Genomic DNA, 20,534 nt, shown 5'->3' on the forward strand with positions numbered 1-20,534 from the left:
GTTATATATATATATATATATATATATATATATATATCTTAGTTGGTACCAGGCTACCTACCGCATTTGCTTGTTTAACTCTGCAAACGCTCCAGTTGTGATGATATTACCAGATAAATCATGCTTAACAAGTATTTTCTCAAAAGAACCGCTGATAGATTTCGATCAACCATTTGTGCTAAAATGTTCCTTTCGTGAACCCCCTGAGGACAGTTTTAGACAAGGATCTACAATCAATGGCCTAGTCTGGGCGCGATTTGTGTGTCGACGGACAACAGTCGCAAGAGCCTGAACAGTACTGTCAAGCACATTCAGCCCTCAACTAAAATTAGAATACACTCAGAACTGGTCGTGATGATGTTTCCATTGGCAGCCTTATCTTCGGGTAGTGAAAAACAATTTATAACTAGAATTCCGAACCGTACCACTATCCTCTAATCCGTGAGGAAGGGATCACAGTAAGCCGACCCCAACCCGACGCAACGACCTGCTTTAAAATACTAGAGTAGTGAACATATCTCGTTCTAAATGAACGGATGCTTTCCCTGTCTAACTTAAACGGTTAGGGTGATGGAAGTATCTCTCCATAGTGTAAATTGAAATAAAGCGTGTTTGAAACTACACTTAGGTAGTCAAATGCCGAACTGACCAGCATATCTCGCAATATGAATAACTTTTTGAGTGAACAACCCGACGACAGGTTTAAAGCTTCGGGCTTCGAGATTAACACTGCTTCAGTGTCACGAAATCGCACTTTCCTCTTTCTAATGAAACTACTTCATTGTCGCTTTACATCGAAATCTGCACCCATTTCGGTAGACTGAGCGAGCGTATTAAGGAGATATCAGCTGGTTAGCATGACTGAAAGATGGTCTGGAACCAGGATGCACGGGTTTCACGAGCCCTGAGATTGGAACATTTTGGTGGACAGAACAAAACTCACACGGTGAATTTTTTTACAGGGGACTCTGAGATTAAAAACACTTTTAGGAAGCAAGTGGAGTTTGTTCACACTGAAGAGCAACCACTTCACAGGAAAAGCCATCTCTTCTCGTGGTGTACTTTCAAATGAGGGGAGGAACGTAATATGAGTTAGGGGACGGGTGCAACTGATCTGGCTACGAAAGGCTTGGGTTGATCAACTCAACTGTTTTGTTTTTCATACAATACTTCTTATGCTGTGTTCTGGCCATGACATAAAACGGCCCAGAAATCTTTTCTAGTCATGTGTTTTTCATCCGGATTTAATTTACTACAGCTTCAGATTGAACTGCTGGACTTGTCATCTTTAAATTCAGTACGACAGTTTGCCGCCAGAATACGCGAACGATACGAAAAACTCGATTATCTGATCAACAATGCCGGACTACTCAAACAGACACATTCGATCACTGAGGACGGTCTCGAAACCACAGTTGGAGTGAATCATCTTGGACCGTTTCTCCTGACCCAGTTGTTGCTGCCACTAATGCATACTGCCGAGGCTAGCTGTTCATCACGTATTATTTTCGTGTCCTCCATGTTGCACAAATTTGGCGAACTGTCCAAGCCAAGTCTGCATATCCCACCTGAAAGGTATACGATAATGTCTGCATACTGTCATTCCAAATTGGCAAACGTGATGTGTGCAAAGGAGTTGGCAAGTCGCTTGGAAGGCACAGGCATCGTAGTCGTCAGTTTACATCCAGGCGCTGTGAAAACGGAAATAGCGCGCGATATTACAGGTGGCCCGGAGGTAAGCACATCTGTTTGCACCGGGACAACCGGGAGATGAAGATGTCTAGTGTATTGGATGACATTGCCAATCGTTTCTGGTAGCTCATTCGAAATCAGATGGATTTTACCACATGGAATCGATCACAATCTGCCAGCAGTCGCATTCCTTTATTTTAGTCACCTTTTTAATCGGCCAGAATTCAGTTAAAGGTTGGATTTTGTGAATCTAGTGTTCTTTGTCGACATGAACAAAACCACCTGAATCACAAAGTATATATCTAAACAGATGTCAGTGGTGTACTCGAGCTTCATCAATGAAGATGAAAAGGTTGGATTTTATGAATCTAGTGTTCTTTGTCGACCAAAACCACCTGAATCGCAAATTATATATCTCAACAGATGTCACTGGTGTACTCGAGCTTCATCAATGAAGATGGAGTGCGGGCAGTCTTCGCATTGTTGGTGGTGTGAGGAGGTTTGGGATTTCGGTGGAGATTTCGTCCTGTAAGTGAAGCCAATCTATGCTGAAAAGCCGAGAAGCACTGTACAGCTGTTTCATTCTTATTGGGAATCATCAGCAGTGCGCATCTCACGAAACTCCGAAGAGTCTCGAAACTGCGACCTCCCGGCTGGTAGTTTGAACACTTAACCGTCCGGCCACGAGTGGCTGATCAGCAGTGTGATTAGCCTAGACTAATTAGCATAGACTGGCTTCACTTAAAGGACGAAATTTCCGAAAAAATGTCTTCGCACTCTTTCAAAACTATAAAAGGATCCCCAAACATCGCTTTCCGCGAGATGTCTATCTGGTTTAAAACATCTTAAGGATACCTAAACGAGATCACCCAGTCACGAGCCTACGGGGCGAATAAGTAGAAATAATAAATGACGTGAGCCAATTTAGGTTCACCTCAGGTTTACAGGTGAGCAAGCTTTTTCTCGCTACCTGGTGCCGACTTACGACAGGCAACATTCGCTCGTCTACCAAAGTTGTAAATCACAAGCTAAAGCGCACTGACCCTTATTCCGAAGCCACCTAGAATAATGATATCAACGACCTCTGGCACTCTCTGTCTCAGGTCATGTTCCATCTGTGCGTCGCACTTTGTCTCATTTATAAGACACGTGGAGTGCGTCATGTCACAGCATTAGATTCTTGGGTGGCTCGTTCTCATACGTTACTGGATCCAGCATGCTTTGAGCAGTCAGTTTACGCGGCATACTTACCGATATCTCTATTCCAAAGAGGCAAATAAGTGAAGAAAATAAGCAAAGATAGAAATTAACTGGAAATAATAAACCCATGTTCCACAAGGTTGACACGAAAGCAAATGACTGTGATTCGAGAGTAAATTCGAAAGATACTCAATGTGTGACGGGCTCTGTGATAGGTTACCATAACTTAAGCAGAAGCATAAGTGAATCAGTGCCATATTTTAAAAAAAGTGTCTTTCATCTATTTCAGCGCATTGGACACTTTCTGTTCCAACCTTTCCTCATCGACCCGTGGTTGGGGTGTCAGACCACACTCTACACTGTGCTTGCACCTGTGGTCAAATCTGGAGCCTACTACGACAACTGCAAAGAAGCATCACCGAAAAGTATTGTTTTCAATGAGAAAGAACGCAAGTGGCTTTGGAAGATTTCATGTGAACTGGTCGGACTGAACCCCAATGAATGATCACAGAACCCTGTGATCAAAATTACCAATAACAAAAATTGTCATTTGGAATTCTGCTTACCACGAAAGAACTGGGACATCTAAGCGGAATTTCCTTCTTTAGTTTGTTATGTAATATAACTGCTTGAAACGAATGTGTGTGTAGAAATCTTGAATCCCCTCAAGTGTAAGTACGGTTTCACATTTCACGTTCTTGTTCTTGTTCTCCCTAATCTGTGACCTACAAAACCTCCTCGGTAGGTAATGCCCAGGAAATTAAACTGAAAAATATCGCTTAGTGGGCGATTCAGAGGAGAAACTGAGCAAAAATCGGTCAGTTTTACGAGTCTGCCTATAGGCATTGCTCAGGAGTTGTTGATCGTTTGATCGGTACGTCTCCTGCCTTGGTGTGAGCCCAATGCTTTCTGGTTTTGGATCAACTAGGATAATTCTGCGGTGAAAGGATCTGGACTGCTGTAACCGAAATAATGTGGATCTTCTTTGTTACTCATCCAAAGCATTTTTGTGACGTACACTACAATCACATGCATCATTGAGGAGAAAAAGCTGTGTTCTTCTTTAATGCTCTGCCTTAATTGTAAACATCAAGAATTCTATTTAAAAGCAGACCAACTTGTTTTGTCTGGTCATCCTGATCAGGATGAAGATTGTGGTCGTTGGCTTGTTCGCTGAACTGAGCAGTTTGATTGCAAACGTTTCATCACCACTCGAGGTGAAATCACCAGTGCGCTGTTGTGGTTGGTGGTTGTGCTGAAGATTTCTGTTGAAAGTACAAGCCGAAAAGACCCAACACAGAACACAAGTATGAAAAACGACGCTCCCAAACTTTTTAACAAGAATGTATCGGGGCCCCTTGCCTCAGCCGAAAATATTCCTTTTCTCTAACGTTCCGCCGGGACAAGATACGAGTTGTTTACGGTTTTTTCAGGTTCACTCAGTCTATTTTAACCTCAGTTTCCATCCACTCTCAACTTCTGGTTGAGCATCTGAAGAAGGTTCCTCCACCTTCTAACCCACCTAACCACAGAACAATGGAAAAGTGATTTACATTGAATAGCTTTTGTGCTATTATAGTGCAATCACAATTTGCAATCACACTTCAGTGCACAATAGAATTTATTGCGCATTCCGTTTACGACCAAATCTCTTGTCGTATTTTTCGGACTGGTATAAGAAAGTGCGTAAAACGGTAGAATTGTTCTAATCACGAATACTCGTGACAGATCAGCGAACAATTTTTACCGATAGTTCCGTACGCCAACAGACGTAAGGCACATGCAGTGCGAAGTTACACCTTGTGCGTGTAACGCTCAGTTGAATTGTTTTAATGTACAGTGAACTGGTCAAAAAGGACCTCGAGGTCAGCTTTCCACGTTGATCGATTCCAAGGTATCACAGCCAACCTCCTCATAATCCTTCTCAAGGCAGGCCATAAAATCTCTAGCTTCCGTAAATTCGTTTTCTTCCATACCCTCACCAACGAACCAGTGAACAAATGCCCGCTTTGAATACATCAAGTCAAATTTTTCAGCCAGTCTGGACCAGGATTCACCAACTGCAGTTGTATTACTAAACAGACACAGAGAACGTGGTACTTTGGCCAAGTCTCCAGCAGGCACAGCTGAAGGTGGTTGGAAACTTATCCCAACTTTGAAGCCAGTCGGACACCAGTCCACAAAATGAATGGATCGTTTTCTTCTAACACTATCAATGGCAGCGTTAACATCTTGTGGAAAAACATCACCTCGGTAGAGAAGACAGCATGCCATAAATTTTCCTCTACGTGGATCACACCTGAGCAGCTGATTTTCTTGTTTAAATGCATCTATGGTCAGCTTCATTGTTGTGGGCTTTTGTTTATAGGCCTGCTCCATGGAAACCAGCGGAGAATATGCAGCTAGGGGATAATGTATTCGAGGATAAGGTACCAGGTTCGTCTGAAATTCCCATAGATCTCCATTAAGACTACCAGTGAATCTTAACGGAGCGATAATCGCACTGACCACCTGTCCTACCAATCGATTCACGTTGGTGTAACTAGGTCGGTCTACATCTAGACGCCGTCTGTGGGCAAAAAGGTTAAGCTGTAAGAAAATGTGGAATTCGGACCTACCGACATATGTTGTAAACTGCCTCATTATCAAACATGAAGGTACAGTCTGCGAGCTCCAGTGTTGTGTATGTATTCAAAATGGCATTGTATGGCTCTACGACTGCGGAAGACACTCGAGGTGCAGGGAAAACCGCAAATTCGAGCTTGGACGTTTTACTATAGTCAACACATATGCGCTCCATCAAAAGTGAATTGAAACCAGAACCCGTACCTCCGCCAAACGAATGATAGAACAAAAAACTTTGAAGGTTGGAGCACTGTTCAGCACATAACCTGATCCGATCCATGGCCTCGTCAACCAACTGAGTACCGACTGAATAATGGCCACGCGCGAAATTGCTTGCTGCATCCTCTTTTCCACTTATTAAATGTTTTGGATTGAATAGTTTGCGGTAGTGTCCCGTTCGAACTTCGTCAAGCACACTTGGTTCCAAATCAACAGATACACTGCGTGGAATGTATTTGCCTTTGTTTGTTTCCGAGAAAATTGCATTTGTATTCTCATCCCCTACCGGAATATACGGATTCTTTGGGATGAGCCCATTTGGTTGAATGCCATGTTCCAGGCAGAATAGCTCCCAACATGCATTTCCCAGCTGAATACCAGCCTGTCCCACATGTATACTGATGCATTCCTGTAAAGCAGGGATTATAAAATAGGTTGAATGGATCTTACCATACTTAAAATGAGCAAAACGGGCAGTATTTCCTTTTTACTGGTGTTCAAATGACATTGGTCAGTTCAAATATGATCGATTATTCACATGCCGTGTGTCTTTTTCGGATGAGACCTTCACGTCTTAGACAAGCAAGTGTATGGCTACTCTTCACAACTTCAGCTCGAACAGGCTGTGTTGCGTACTGTTTCATGTGTACCCCCTGAGTTGTTTGGGTTAAAATGTTGACCTTATCTGTACTATTTACCGAGGTACTTATTTTTAATCTGATCATTTCATAGAATAGCAAGAAAACAGTGCCCGGACGAATATCTCTAATCCTGGAGACTGACACGAATAAGACGATCTCTTCTTACCACGCATTCAAATAACTATTCCCGATAGGACAATTGCTTAGATAGGATAACCCTTATGCAAAAGCGGACGGAAGTAGCCTGTTATTAGAAGGCTCGATAAGGGATGTTTAGACTGGAAGTGGGCAAAGAACTGACGAGATTGAATGGCTTTTCCAATACCGACTAGAGGTTACCATGCGGCAAGCAAGACTCCGGGTACTACGATCATTGGGGATGCCACTGTAGTTCATGGAAGAAAGGTATGACTCTAACACAGGACCACTTCATCCTCCTCGTTTATACCAAACGCTTTTCAATCCTCAACGTGGGCGTGCGTCATTGTCTTGGTTGTGTGCTAGAAACTAAAGCGTCCTAACTGCTTCTAGTTGCTGGCGAACAACACACCTTACTCGTCGCGTAGTATCACTCAGCTTTAAGATCAATAGTCGCGATAACATTGAACAGTGACTGTTCTTCATTCTTCAGCTTTAATTAGCCTTCGAACACAATCCTTTTACCTAGGATATACACGCATGCATATAGAAAAAACTGAAAAAGGCGAGTAATATACGTAAAAAAGTGGAATGAGAATGTCCCACGATGGGTGGATCTAGCACAGGGTATGTTTAAACGTTCGGCTATAAAAGATCTACTCGTGAAGTCAGAAGGCCAGCGAAACAAGGGAGAACGGAGTTTGCTTGAAATTTACTTCATGTTCAAAGAATGTTCAGCGAGGCAAGTTCTCGTATCTGAATACTGCGGACGAAGAACGAACATCAGAGGTTTTCTTAAGACGTGTGCAGATATCCGTATACGTTTACATGTATTCGATTAAGACAGTCAAAAGGATTTTACCTGAAGATCCTGATGATCCTATCCCTCATCGAGTGAAGCATGAGTGTCAAAACTGATGTCGCTGCCTCTGATGATGATGAAGATGATGATATCCTCCTCGTGGCATGTGAAGCCCCAATCATCGCATGGTAGCGCACCATGTGGTGTCGTCAATCGAGTCATGTGGCATTTTTTAAAGGATCCCAGTGTCAGCCGGGAGTTCACCAGACCCTGATGGCTCAAGTTAACCCTAGTAAAACATCTATCACACAGTAGTTATTAATATCGCGTCCGAATGAACAATGGATGAACTTTGCCAAGTAACCCTCTCGGTCAGTGAGGTGGCTATGTAAGAAGGGGTTAGATGTTGGTTTATGCGGCAGGTTCGTTTGATCGGATCAAATGTGTGAGGCATGGAACGTGTAAAGAATGTCCTGAGGCACTTTGTTTTATGCCTAAAGCCTTCAGACTCGTGTGTGGAGATGACTCATTTAGTCAGATTTAAAACATCCCGAAAATCGTCATCCTCTTCAGAGATTGAGTTACTCACCAAAACAACAGTGCAAAGACAGGGCGATAAAAGCTTCACCAAACTGTGTCGTTTGGCTTTAAATCAACCGAAGGATATACAGCAATTTTCTCCTAAAGATTATGTAGAACCTACAGAAAGCATTTAATCATGCACCGATTTGTGTCTTAAGTCAATTTGGTTCTTTGAAGGCCTGGGTTTTTTATCTTATGTTTCCATCGTTTCCGACTTAATTAGATATGAAAGTAATCATCATTCCAAACAAATGCAATGCAGAAACCAACAAGTGCAGATTAACACAGTTCACTGCCTCAATGAAATTTTGTTCAGAACATTTCAAATATTAGTGAATATACACTCATTTGCAAACTGATTTGGTTGTTCGACAGACTCACCTGGAACCCAGCTGAATCTCCCGTTTATGATGTTCTCAGGCAACTGAATGTGCTGCACCAGGCCGCCTCATGTTTCAGTCACTACGATATTCGAGATATCGCGATACATGTATATCTTTGTAATGTACTGCTCAACCAAATTAATTTGCAAATGAGTGTATATTCGCTAATTTCGTGCAATTAGGTTTCAAGCAGAACATAAGGTTGACGGAAACCCGGGGGCTGCGCCTACCTGATGAGCCACCCAAAAAGAGCGGAACCAGTCGTGAGCTATCGACGGATTTTCAGCAACCTCATGAGTAGTACATTACAAAGATTTCAAACATTAGTTTATTCAGGCCCATACCCAACATCGTCGAGCCAAACATATGATGATTTTAGGTTTTTATTGCTGATACATGTTCATTAATCGTCGTTTGACCAACGCAGTCTGTTTGAATGGACTAAACTTACCAACGCTGAACAAACTTGATGCTGTACATATGCGTTTGGTATTAGGATCCGAACGACACTCACTCAACATTTATTATCCCTAAAACTGTATTAAACTTAAGGCCGGTCGGTAATAGGTTGGGACGATCCGATGAAAATGGATAGAAGTATTCTGTTCTTCCAATATCCGCTGCTGAGCAGAACCCATTACGGACTTTGATACCGTTACTGTGTCCATCCAATCACTTGAAAATTATGATTGGTACAGGCAATATTGACCACTGACCACTGTAGGACAGTTCGAATGACCACAAGAGTTCATACTGCGCATTGTACTAGAGCTTACCATTAAGTGACAGCCTCTGAGAAAACTGAACTTGTCTAATGAGGGGTATCCTTCAAGGAACTAGAGTCCAAACACCTAAAATGCTTTCATCCAGAGCCTAATTTAGGTTATACAGCTAAGAGACATGAAAAATAAAGTTGGCTATTTTTTTCACAGACGCTTGTTTTTAACTGCTTTTGGACAGTCAGTATCCCGACAGTGTTTTTCTTGCGTTAAATTCAGTGACATACCTATCGCTTACAGCGGTATCCCCTCCGAAAACCCGATAGATACGGTATGTACTAGAAGTATTCTTTCGAGAAATTTTGTCTTCAGAAAAATGCCTATGCTTAGGGTAGCCCTTAAAACAGATCATGTCCTTTCATATAATAAATATCGTCAAATAGGAGATCCGGTTTTGATAGCTACAACTTTCATTTCGGTAATTTACTTGGTCGGTGGAAACTTAATTAGCTTTACTGCATACCGGCTGCCGCAGATGGCATAACAGTATATGAACCCTTAGAGCCAGACTGCAGCATTGACACACCCCACTCAACTTTCAACTTAGCTGCCGTCTACTGCAGAACAATATCCGAAACAAAGTTCATAGTATAGTCACATAGGAACTATTTGTAGGTCCCCAGTACTTAGGATTCTGTAGTTAATGTCCCAGCAATGTGACGCAACTAGGTAAAACCCGGTGTTCTCCTAATGCTTTTGCCAGTGATTTTGATGGTGATGACGATCACGGTGACGATGATGGTGATTATAAGGACGATGATTATACTCATGAGATTTTATTAGCTTCGGAATGACATGAAATTGTGTCAAATATGTTTCCGTAGACTCTTTTTCCACGTCAATTAATATACTCTGTTGAAGGAATTATGCAGACTGGACAGCAAAGGCGGTATATTAGAGATTCAACTTGTAGAAAAACAACATACTTAGGCTCATCTTTTTGGTTATTTCACCTTCGTTCGTGAAACATGATACGGAGCAGAGAAGATGGGGCGTTGATTGGGTTATTCTTATATCCGTAAGCAATGTCTATGGCATGGTACAATGATCAACGGGTCAGCTGCATCAAAAGTGGCGTTTCGACCCAGCACATATTCGTGATCCAGAAACCTGTGAGGCTACCGGTTAAAAGCAATTAAAAGAACACACTGTTTAGCCTTGACAATTCTGAAAATGTCAGTGACAGAACGCCAGAGGACAACTTCATGCAACATGGGCTATCGTCTGGTGCGATGAACGGAGTCTGAATACAGCTGCATACAGCTGTATACAGCTGTGAGTAGGCAAAATAGGCTACTGTTCAAGTCGTTTATATTTCTCTCCTTCCCTATCCCATTTTTCAGTCACTCTTCAGTATATCCAAGTATCCTGCGCCTAAAGAACCGGCTAACAGCGTGCTACCGCTTAGATCATGATAATGATGATCATGATCATGATGGTGATGATGCGAGCCTGTGACTAATTTCCCGAAGGATTCTGAGAAATAAACTCATTGTTTGACCCTTCTTACCCATAATTTAACCAGGTTTGTTGAAGCTGAAGCTTCTCTAGTTGCATCCATAAGTTGCGTCATTTGTATGTGGAACGAGATATGTTTGCCATGAATACATCAGAGAAAAGGGATGTGCCGTTTCTAGAGTCCACCAAATCGGCTTTGAAAAATTATAAAGTCTGCTCACGCCACCAGCAAACTGTGATAGCGTTGGATTCTTCTGGTGAATCCGCCTGTACGGGAGTCTCTCGAGAACTACGACTTCCAAAAAATCAGATATCTGAAAGCTTTTGGAATTAATTTAGAAACCGTTGAAATAATACCAACGCTGCAATTTCGCACTTCTGAGAAACACAACTGAATTGGTGTATAATCCACAAGGCGAATCGTTCACTCATAAATATCAGTGCACTTTTTCAGGTCGCACACTAAAGTAGACAAATCTAAGGTGATGTTCCGTGGGGAAAAAATATGAAGGCCGGTCATCCTCTCTTCTTTCTGTCGGTACCGAAAAAGGCAGCCCCGAAGCGTCCATTGGACTGTTCGAGAACTCTCAACGCTGCTTAAGCGCATGACAGAGACTGACTGTCTTTTTTATTCGCGCCCTTTCGGGCCTAGGCTTTTGCACTCATCAGGGCAACTCGAGTGCTCCCATGGCTGGTTTGCAGTGTCCTGTCTTTTAGTTATGTGGGTAGCAGAGTCGACTGTACTCATTGCGCTCAGGTAGTAGACCTTGTCAGCCAAAACTAGACTGCTATTCTGATCAAATCTGGGGATTGCATCATTGCTGTTGATACCATGATTATGGTTACGTCATGGTGGGAAGCTGAGTACTTGATGCGCTGCCATATCCGAAAATATTCTCGTCAAGACTTCCGAATGAACCTGTGGAACAGATTGTTCGGAATGTTTCCGGTTGCCCACTGATCGTGAACTTGAGATGATTGCAGTTATCAACGGAGAATAAAAGAGAATGGGGATTCTATCGTCAGGAGTTTTAAAAGTACAATCAGTCCACTATTTGGTGCTAGTTTCTTCCAATGCTATAGTACAGTGAGCACAGTCTAACTGGAAATCCAACAAATGCGCTCATTGGCACACCAATTTGGTTTTCATGGGTGACTCACCTGAATCCCAGCTTATTATCTCGTTTATGATGTTCTTCAACTGAAAAGGCTGAGCAAAAATCACCATATATTTCAGTTTGTACCACATTCGAGATATGGAGGAAATTTCAGCAACCTTATTGGTAGTTTCCTCCATGAAGGTTCTAACTGTTAGCTCAGTGCTTCACACAATGGAAGTTGTGTAGCGTTTGGTCTGCTTCTTTAGGCACGGCAGCGGGCTTCTACTGAGCCATTCTGATGCATTACTTACCAGTGACGGTTGGACCTTATGAACTCACGTAAGGTAGTCACAATTTCTGTACTGAAGTAGCACGGCAGATGATAGATAACTAAATGGGACTTCACGTGTTTTTGGCTATCTCACGATAGTTTCACCCTCATCGGGCAGTCCTCAGGACTAACTAGAATTTCGCTGAGCAGATGATAGATAACTAAATAAGACTTCACGTGTTTTTGGCTACCTCACGATATTTTCACCCTCATGGGACAGTCCTCAGGACTAACTAGAATTTCGCTGTTGACTTCGAGGTCTTTCACCGATCTTCTCTAACCTGTTCTTAGGCTGAAAACGAAAGATTGAGCCCATCGTGTATTGATAAGCCTTCGAGTAAGGTTTGTTTTGTTGTGAATGTTGATTTCATCCTGGAAATCAAGTTCATCTATGCTAAAAAGTCGCAAGTCACTGCGCCCTTATTGAAAATCATCAGTGCGCATCCCACGAAACCCCAAGGAGTCTCGGTCCACTGAAATTAGGTCAGCGGTTGACGGTTCGGCATCTGATCACTAGTATGATTCATTTGCACTTGGAAACCATACAGTGCCAGTCATCCCCAAACGACACAGTCCACATCACCTGTTTATGTGTTGGGTGGCGCATCCAGTTGAGGAATACCATAAACGATGGATTCAGGTCTCCCGTGACTAGCAAATTATTGTGCCATTGACTGTGTTCCGCGAATACTCACTTATTCTCGTTAGTCTCACCCAAAGTTGACACTGCTTCCGATAAACCAACCTGGAAGCATCTAGAGGCGGTAAGCGAACACCTCCAACTGCTTGTCTGCACTTAAGGACTAAAGGTTGTTCTTTGATCTTAGACTGCTTGGGAGACAGACTCCCAGATCGACCTGGCACTTCTATTCTCCGACCCTTTATTCGCACCTGGGGTGTAAAGTACTTATGGCATACAGCCGCGTTTCTTATAGCAACGTTTACCTGATTCGAATAACATCACTCACTATTGTAACACGCTCTTTGTTTAAAGAGGAGTGAAAAGTCACTGTTACAGCAAGACTCGATCTGATTCTATTACACAAAGCGTAATAGATGAACACAGCCTCGAGTTAAATCTATTACGAACCTTCAGCAAGTCGTAATAGAGCAGTTTAAACGGCAAACATGCCGCTTCGATTACGACCATTCGTAATCAGTTTTTCAGGCATCCGCCTGTCGATGGCATTCATACGCATTCAGCGTACTGACTGACCAGATGTGTCAGTCTTTCAAAGATGATCAACTTTGTGTTACACCCTCCGATAGGGTGTGTTTACAAATGCCTTGGTTTTTTGAGCACTGTAGCAAATTTTTGTGCACTTTGTCGTCTATGCATCACATGTCACTCAGCCCCTGAGATGTGAGGAATTATACAAGGGGTCAAAGCGTGTGTTGGCCATCGTTCAATATTCTCCAGGTTCAACCTCACCAGGATGACTACTGTCGAAACCAACTTCTTCGTAGTCTCGTTCAAGGGCCGCCAAATCTTCTCGGGCCTCAGAAAACTCGCCTTCTTCCATCCCTTCGCCAACAAACCAATGTACAAAGGCCCTTTTGGTGTACATCAAGTCAAACTTGTGGTCTATCCGAGCCCAGCATTCTGCAACGGCTGTCGTGTTGCTTAACATACACACAGCACGAGGAACTTTAGCGAGATCTCCGCCTGGAATAACAGTTGGCGGCTGATAGTTTATTCCAACCTTAAACCCAGTTGGGCACCAGTCAACGAACTGGATGACTCGACTGGCCTTGACATTTGCAATAGCTAGATTTACGTCCTTCGGTGTAACGTCTCCCCGGTAGAGTAAACAACAGGACATGTATTTCCCACGTCGTGGGTCGCACAGAACCAGCTGATTGCTTGGTTCAAAGCAGGTATTGGTTATTTCGGAAACACTCATTGGTTCATGATAGGCTCTTTCGGTTGATGCAGTTGGAGCATAGACTGCAAGTGGATAATGAATCCGAGGATATGGTACAAGGTTAGTCTGGAATTCCATAATATCCACATTCAGTGGGCCTTCAAACCGTAAAGCAGCCGTTATGGAACTAACAACTTGTCCAAGCAACCGATTAACGTTTGTGTAACTTGGTCGGTCAACTTCTAACTTGTCCCTAGAAAAAATGTCGATAAAATGTCACAGGAACCTACCGTAATACTCGGTATAAAGCTTCGTTATCCACCATGAATGCACAATCGGAGAGCTCAAGAGTTGTATGGGTGTTCAGTATTGCATTGTATGGCTCCACTACGGCCGTGGATATATGGGGTGACGGATGAACTGCAAACTCAAGTTTGGAGATCTTCCCGTAATCTACGCATATTCGCTCCATGAGCAGAGAAGTAAAACCAGAGCCTGTTCCGCCACCGAAGGAATGGAATATTAAGAAAGCTTTCAGTCCTTCACACAAGTCTGCAAGCTGCCGAATTCGATCGAGCACCAAGTCAATTATTTCTTTGCCCAACGTATACTGCCCTCTGGCGAAGTTATTTGCTGCATCCTCTTTACCAGTGATTAGGGTGGTGGGATGGAACAACTGACGATAGGCTCCTGTCCTAACTTCGTCGACAACACTTGGTTCCAGGTCAATATAAGCTGAACGGGGTACAAATTTTCCTGATTTGGTCTCAGAAAAGAACGTTTGGAAAGATTCATCATGTACATTCAACGTGTTGTATTCTTTTGGAAGAAGTCCATCTGGTTTTAACCCATGTTCCAAACAGTAAAGTTCCCAACATGCATTGCCGATTTGTACACCTGACTGACCAATGTGCAAGCTGATGCATTCCCGCTATCAGTGAATTAAAACCAGTAAAGGATCATAGAAACACTGACATACCATTTTTAGGATTTGCTACTCGTCTGGTCTTCGGGGCCCAATCTACCACTCTGGCCAGTCTGCTGTATCAAGGATCGATGACGGCCACTGAATATATCGATTATTCGAGTTGGCCTGCCGGGTGATTGGTTGAACTAACCAGCTGGTCTTCATGTGCGATTATCAAGTCATAATAAGGAACACCGTACCCATACATCACACAAGAACCCAAGTTTAACTATTGAATTTGATAGCTTCTCGAATTTTGGTCATTGTATGCATGATCGGACGTCACAAATGCCATAAGAATATAGAGCACAGTGCTCCCTCCCCATAAGGATTTGGAAGAGATTTCGTAGTAGAAAGGCGATCGCGGTAGCATCACAGTCATATGTCGAACGAATCTTCATATGTGGGTACCATCCACTACATTTACCATTTTTAACGCTTTGCGTAAATATGTTCTCGTACTATACGGTAGGTGAATGCCGAATCCTGAATCGGTACCAAGCGATTTCGTAACTGTCAAAAGCCCCATCCTTGTTTGTATTAAAAGCTACCACAATATCTTTCAAGTGTTGGCTTGTCATGAGCCCAGTATTTACTTGTTAACACCAAGGCGTTTTGAGGTCAAATAAGAGAACGACCTCCCCGATTGTTTGAAGGACACAAACTAGTGGACATATTCTACTGCGGACAAAATATACGGTATCTGACAGGGACCTGGTTGTTGTGGCAGATCTTTCAGTGTGTAAACAAGTCTCTTCGGAGTTTCGTGAGATGCGCACTGCTGAAGCTGTACAGTGCTTCTCGGCTTTTCAGCATAGATTGGCTTCACTTACAGGACGAAATCTCCACAAGCAAGTCTCCATTGTAGTTTCAAGATTTTGTTCATCACAAATGAGAGGAAGCACAGGCTGTTTACTTCATGCAGACCCTAGGTAAGTTTGACACCACTAGGTTACTTCTAATTAGAGTTATGCTACCAGGGCAGTTTTCTCGTTAACGTGCCCAATCATCAATGTTCTCTTACATCCCGGAATGAAACTAGGTTAAGATGTGAAAGGAAGAAGCTAGTTATAACCAGTGCAGAGTACTCAAGGAACCAAATAATTTTCAGCTATGAACTTTTCTCTCTGACTAGTTATTGAAGGGGAGAAAGCTCCTCTGGGAATCTAGAAAATGGGGTACTACGATAGAAAGAATTTTTCTGATTTTAACCGATCTGCCTAGCTGTTTCTCCTGAGTTTGGTCAAAGAATCGTGGTGTATGACTCTCGTGGTGACAATTCCTGTTCGCCTCAATTGCAACCGACACATTTCATTCTGTATCAATGACCGAATAGAGAACAACCAACTCTGAAAGCAAAAATAAAACTTTTGGGGACACTGTCATGCACGGTAAAAGCTCATGTGGTCATCGGTTCCGCTTTAGAGCATCACAGGAAGGGAAAAGGCAATGCTTAATTGACTTCTTGAGTAAAAGTGCCCTATTACAGTACATGAGGAGGCATTCAAGAAGGAGGTATACCACGTGAAAGTAAATTTTTAGCGATACTTGGTGAGGACTCGATGAAAGCTTAAGAGTAACAGTAGATTACCGAAGCAAGTACTGAGAGGTCTACACCTGTTCTGCCAAAAAAACTTCTGGAGTGGAGTGGCAACGCGCTCACCTCACTTGCCAAATGTTCGGAGTTCAAACCCAGGCGCAGCTAAGGGTATGCACTACTGATGAGCTCCAATAAGATCGAAATTCGAGTCCAGTGCCACCTCTCTTTGGTCAAGAATCACCCTAATGACCACACCAAAACAGAAAGAGGACTTTTTAAACGAAAGTTGGGTGGTTTAAAATTTTGGACATACACTCTTCAAGAATGTGCTCATAAAGCACGTGTATAGTTTACTTCCAGTCATTTAGGAGTTTTGTCCTTTAGATCGCAGTTCGTAGATAGACAGAAAACTGTCAGCAGTCTGTGAACTCAATTAAAATTTGAAAACCTGTATAAGCAAGCCACACACCTGGAAATTACTGACGTGAATCTCAAGGCTGGTTAGCATCATGAGACGGTTTCTGTCTTAATAGAATCGGCAGCTCTGATGACCACTCAGCGAAAAGCATCCGACAATCAGCCAACCACATCGCATGAACCTACTTTTGTCTATCAAACCACAAAAAGGCTTTGCTGAGGTAATCGTCAGCATAGGTGAGTGCTTCTCTCAATTGAATGCTGTACTTCCTTACGAAGGAAAATGCGAACAAAATATCATAGCTGACAAAATACCGGGTCAGTAGACACCTTACACCAGTACCTTCCTGAGAGTCATGATGGAGGCATCTGAGGACTCTCGGAACACAAACACCGCTCCACTGAGGTCGATCTTCAACATGCAAAGTTCCGTCCATCATAAGCTGACTTGGTGTCTACTGAATGTACCTGACTCTGTGCAGAGCCTTATACCTCCACAATGCCTAAAGTATTCTTCGAAACTCTGCAGAGCCTTGAAATATTTGTCAAAGTTTTCAAAGCCGATCGTCTGTTGATGTGAGACGGTTGACTGCCTGTGTGGCAACATAACCAGTCGGAACATCCGACTAGGTTTCCCAGTTGAAGTGTTTAAAGATATTATTTTACCGTATACAAAAATATTGTTTTACTTTTGAAGTTTTCATCTATAAACCAGATGGTAGTCCTGCTATGGACGGTCCGGTAAACTCAAATCTGGAATTTTTTAGTGAGATGATGAGACAAGTCTCTGTTACGATCAGTGACGAACTGCCGAACGAACTCCAAGTTGGTGATGTCCTTACTTCTTAGGTTAGCTTCTGTTTAGTTTCTACCTCAGTATTAATTTGCAACCCAACGGTTCTATCTCTCAAACCGGAAGCCAATCACAACTGTTCAGTGAGACGCTCCAGTGAAACAGCTTGGCTTTTTTTTGGCGTTTGAAGACCCTTATATTCATTTCATCAGCTCTGAACCCAAAGAATATTGACAGCAGAGGCATACCAGCGAGACAAAATTTTTAGAAGAGATCCTCATAACTAAAAAGTAGGCTCAAAAGTTCGTCCTACGCAGTAGCGACAGAGCACAAAAACGAGTCATGCTGCACCCAAAAGGAATATATTCATGAGACTGCTACTGAAATACAGCCAGATAGCAACAGATATCCGGTCTGAATTACATCCGCCCCGCGACACAACTGGGACTGTTTTCAACCATTGGGAGGATTGCACTGCATTGTAGTTATCCACTTTCGTCCAGCCTCACAATTTGGTTCACGTGCTGCTTTGGTAATGTCTATACTGAACGACCAACGGTGCTCCTTCCCAGACCGTTACGAGCCAGCCAAACAACCGCACACAATACGATTGACCACACAGACCACTGGGCCGCAGGATGTTCAACATATGAGTGGAATGGTTCATCTATATGACCAATACAGTTCACTCTCGGTCCTGTTGCACAATTAGAACTCAAGGCATACTGGTCAAATGTAAGTGGTCGATCTTGTTCGTGCATTAACGTGCGCCTACCCTTGAAGTGTGCCTAAAGCTCCGACCCCTGAAAAACAGTGTTGCTGTTCTGAGTCCCTCTCTGCAGTTCGCCTATCTTGTGTCCTACGACAAATTAAATTGAGTGAAGTGTTGATAGTCCCTGATTTGCTTTTTTTGCCGTGTGGAACTGATAGAGAGAACCTAATGTCTCGTGTTACCCGTTGATTGTTGGTATGTCAGTCAGCTCTTGCCATATCGTACGCACGCACTCACGGCTATAACTTTTCCCTTCACACACTGGCATGTACTTACAGATTATCCACGCATCCGATGAATGTTGGAGTCAATAGGAAAGTTGCAGACACTTCTCTGGTTGTGTTTCTTAGACCGTATGCATGACCTAAGAATGATTGGTGGATAAGAGATGATGGATGTTCTATTCGGATGGAATAAGGATTAGTTGTGAAATTCACTAAGCCACCGCAGAAGAGGGAACACTTGTACCGGATGTTAAGATAACTACACCACATGGAAAGGGCTTCAAGGAAGTGCACTCGACTATCCTGTTATTTCTGACCCAACAACATAGTTGGAAGGCCGATGCTCGGCTGTGGCCATACTGGAACGTATTCAACCCTGTCGTCCAGTCAGAATCGATACGCTTTGTTCTTGACTTCATAATTGAAGTCTATGACGTGAACTTTATTTAACAGTTGCCCTCACCTGAATTATCCGTCTCTTCACATGCCCTCTTTCTTGAAGTCAGCCAATGCTGATTCCTGTCAGTAGGATCAAAGGAGGTAAGCGACAAAGGTAAACAATTGGGATCAATCTGAACTTGTCTTCCATTCAGTCGGTTACTATGCATAATTCTATTATCACACAGCATACTGTTGGTTGCTTTTGCTATCAGGAAGAAATTGACATGCTCTGATTTTGAATGAAATAACGTCTGAATGTATGCATCTGAGAGCCCCCTATGGATACTGATCTTCTGGAGCCATCATTTGAGATGGTAGCTGTACTTGTGCTGGGGCCGAATCGCTTGTGCGAACAGCGAGCGCTCAGGAAATTGTATTTATTTATTTGTTCAGCACATTCAGCGAATTTGAAGCGACCAATTGATTATTCAGGAATGATTAGGTCCTAACACCCTGGGGATTCCGTTGGGAGCTCCCTGCGCGGTTAGGTGCTTTAACAGTCAATGAAGAATTTTCTCCTGAAAGACCTCCGATTCGCCCTTCCTTGTCATCCTCAGCGCGTTCACCGTTGTAATATGCACGTATAACTGACCGAATCTACCTCCAACCGTGAAAAATCCGGAATGCTGGCTACGTCGAGAGCTACGTTCACGGAGAAAAACCAGAATGAATAATGACTATGAGGCTATATCGCATTACTCCGACTTCATTCCAAGGAAAGCCTACACAAAAACTTAATTTGTCGTTACGCGGTAACCAATGCAAAACGTCTGTAGCTTTACACCAAAGATCAATCCATTTTCACACGTCACTTTTGGAACATTTATTCTGACCTCAGTCAATCCAATTATGCAAACTGGTGACTTGGATCAGCAAATATGCTCATGAAGATACTGACTGACCACCTCACTAACGGCCCGTTCAGCTACCTCCAAGGACGAATGATATTGTAGGGGAATCAGTCGGCATGGCAAGCTCAAACCAGTATAAGATAATAATCCTACGTGCCCGTAAGTTAACCGAACTTTATCAGCTTCTGGGTTCCTATTCATCCAAGGTACTATCCATGGTGATCAGGACGTACTGGACAGTTTGACTTATGCTCGAAAAAATTTGCTCACTGATTTTATTCTGTGGTTTTCCAACTTGCTTACGAGTCATTTCGCACCTATTCACCAATTAACTGCTCACGGAGTGTTGAGTAATGTCATTAAGATGGATTTAAATATATAGACATGGTGTGCGACCTCACTTTTGTAGAACGCGGAATGAGGATGATGGGCGAATGACTGGGGAAAACAACCTTTATCCAACGAATTGGTAGAACACGGATGGGTTGACGAACATGTTTTACCTTTATCCAATTGGTAGAACACGGATGGGTTGACGAACATGTTTTCGGCAAGGTCTTTTCAAGTCATACAATTGCAAAGGTTAAGAGAGAGAGCTTTAACATATTTGAATGAGTATGGTGTAAATGGACAGGGAATCGAGTGAGATGACATTGGCTGCCTATCAAAGAACCATTAGTTCAGGTCGCCAATAGGATGACTTGAGCTAGTCAG

General features: G+C 42.9%; 3 protein-coding genes across 3 annotated transcripts in view; 1 reads left to right on the forward strand and 2 right to left on the reverse strand.

Annotated features, from left to right (window-relative positions):
- T265_07291 (hypothetical protein) overlaps positions 1 to 3,397 on the forward strand; it is a gene marked incomplete at both ends in the record, with an annotated part of 5,890 nt that extends 2,493 nt beyond the window's left edge. The window contains 2 exons of the mRNA XM_009172778.1: positions 1,259 to 1,735; positions 3,182 to 3,397. Coding sequence (XP_009171042.1) covers positions 1,259 to 1,735; positions 3,182 to 3,397 — 693 coding nt within the window. The remainder of the gene's footprint in view (positions 1 to 1,258; positions 1,736 to 3,181) is intronic.
- T265_07290 (hypothetical protein) overlaps positions 1 to 3,477 on the reverse strand; it is a gene marked incomplete at both ends in the record, with an annotated part of 15,710 nt that extends 12,233 nt beyond the window's left edge. Inside the window, one exon of the mRNA XM_009172777.1 lies at positions 3,459 to 3,477. Within this exon, the coding sequence (XP_009171041.1) occupies positions 3,459 to 3,477 (19 nt within the window). The remainder of the gene's footprint in view (positions 1 to 3,458) is intronic.
- A 1,281-nt stretch (positions 3,478 to 4,758) lies between these two features.
- On the reverse strand, positions 4,759 to 14,746 carry T265_14255 (hypothetical protein; the record flags this gene model as incomplete). Its single annotated transcript, XM_009172805.1, has 4 exons — positions 4,759 to 5,461; positions 5,511 to 6,190; positions 13,378 to 14,068; positions 14,106 to 14,746. Coding segments are annotated over 4 exons (2,715 nt in total), but the record flags the coding sequence as incomplete, so codon positions are not given.
- Between the last annotated feature and the right edge of the window lie 5,788 nt (positions 14,747 to 20,534).

Source organism: Opisthorchis viverrini (genome assembly GCF_000715545.1).
Source record: "Opisthorchis viverrini unplaced genomic scaffold opera_v5_165, whole genome shotgun sequence".
Lineage (NCBI taxonomy): Eukaryota > Metazoa > Platyhelminthes > Trematoda > Opisthorchiida > Opisthorchiidae > Opisthorchis > Opisthorchis viverrini.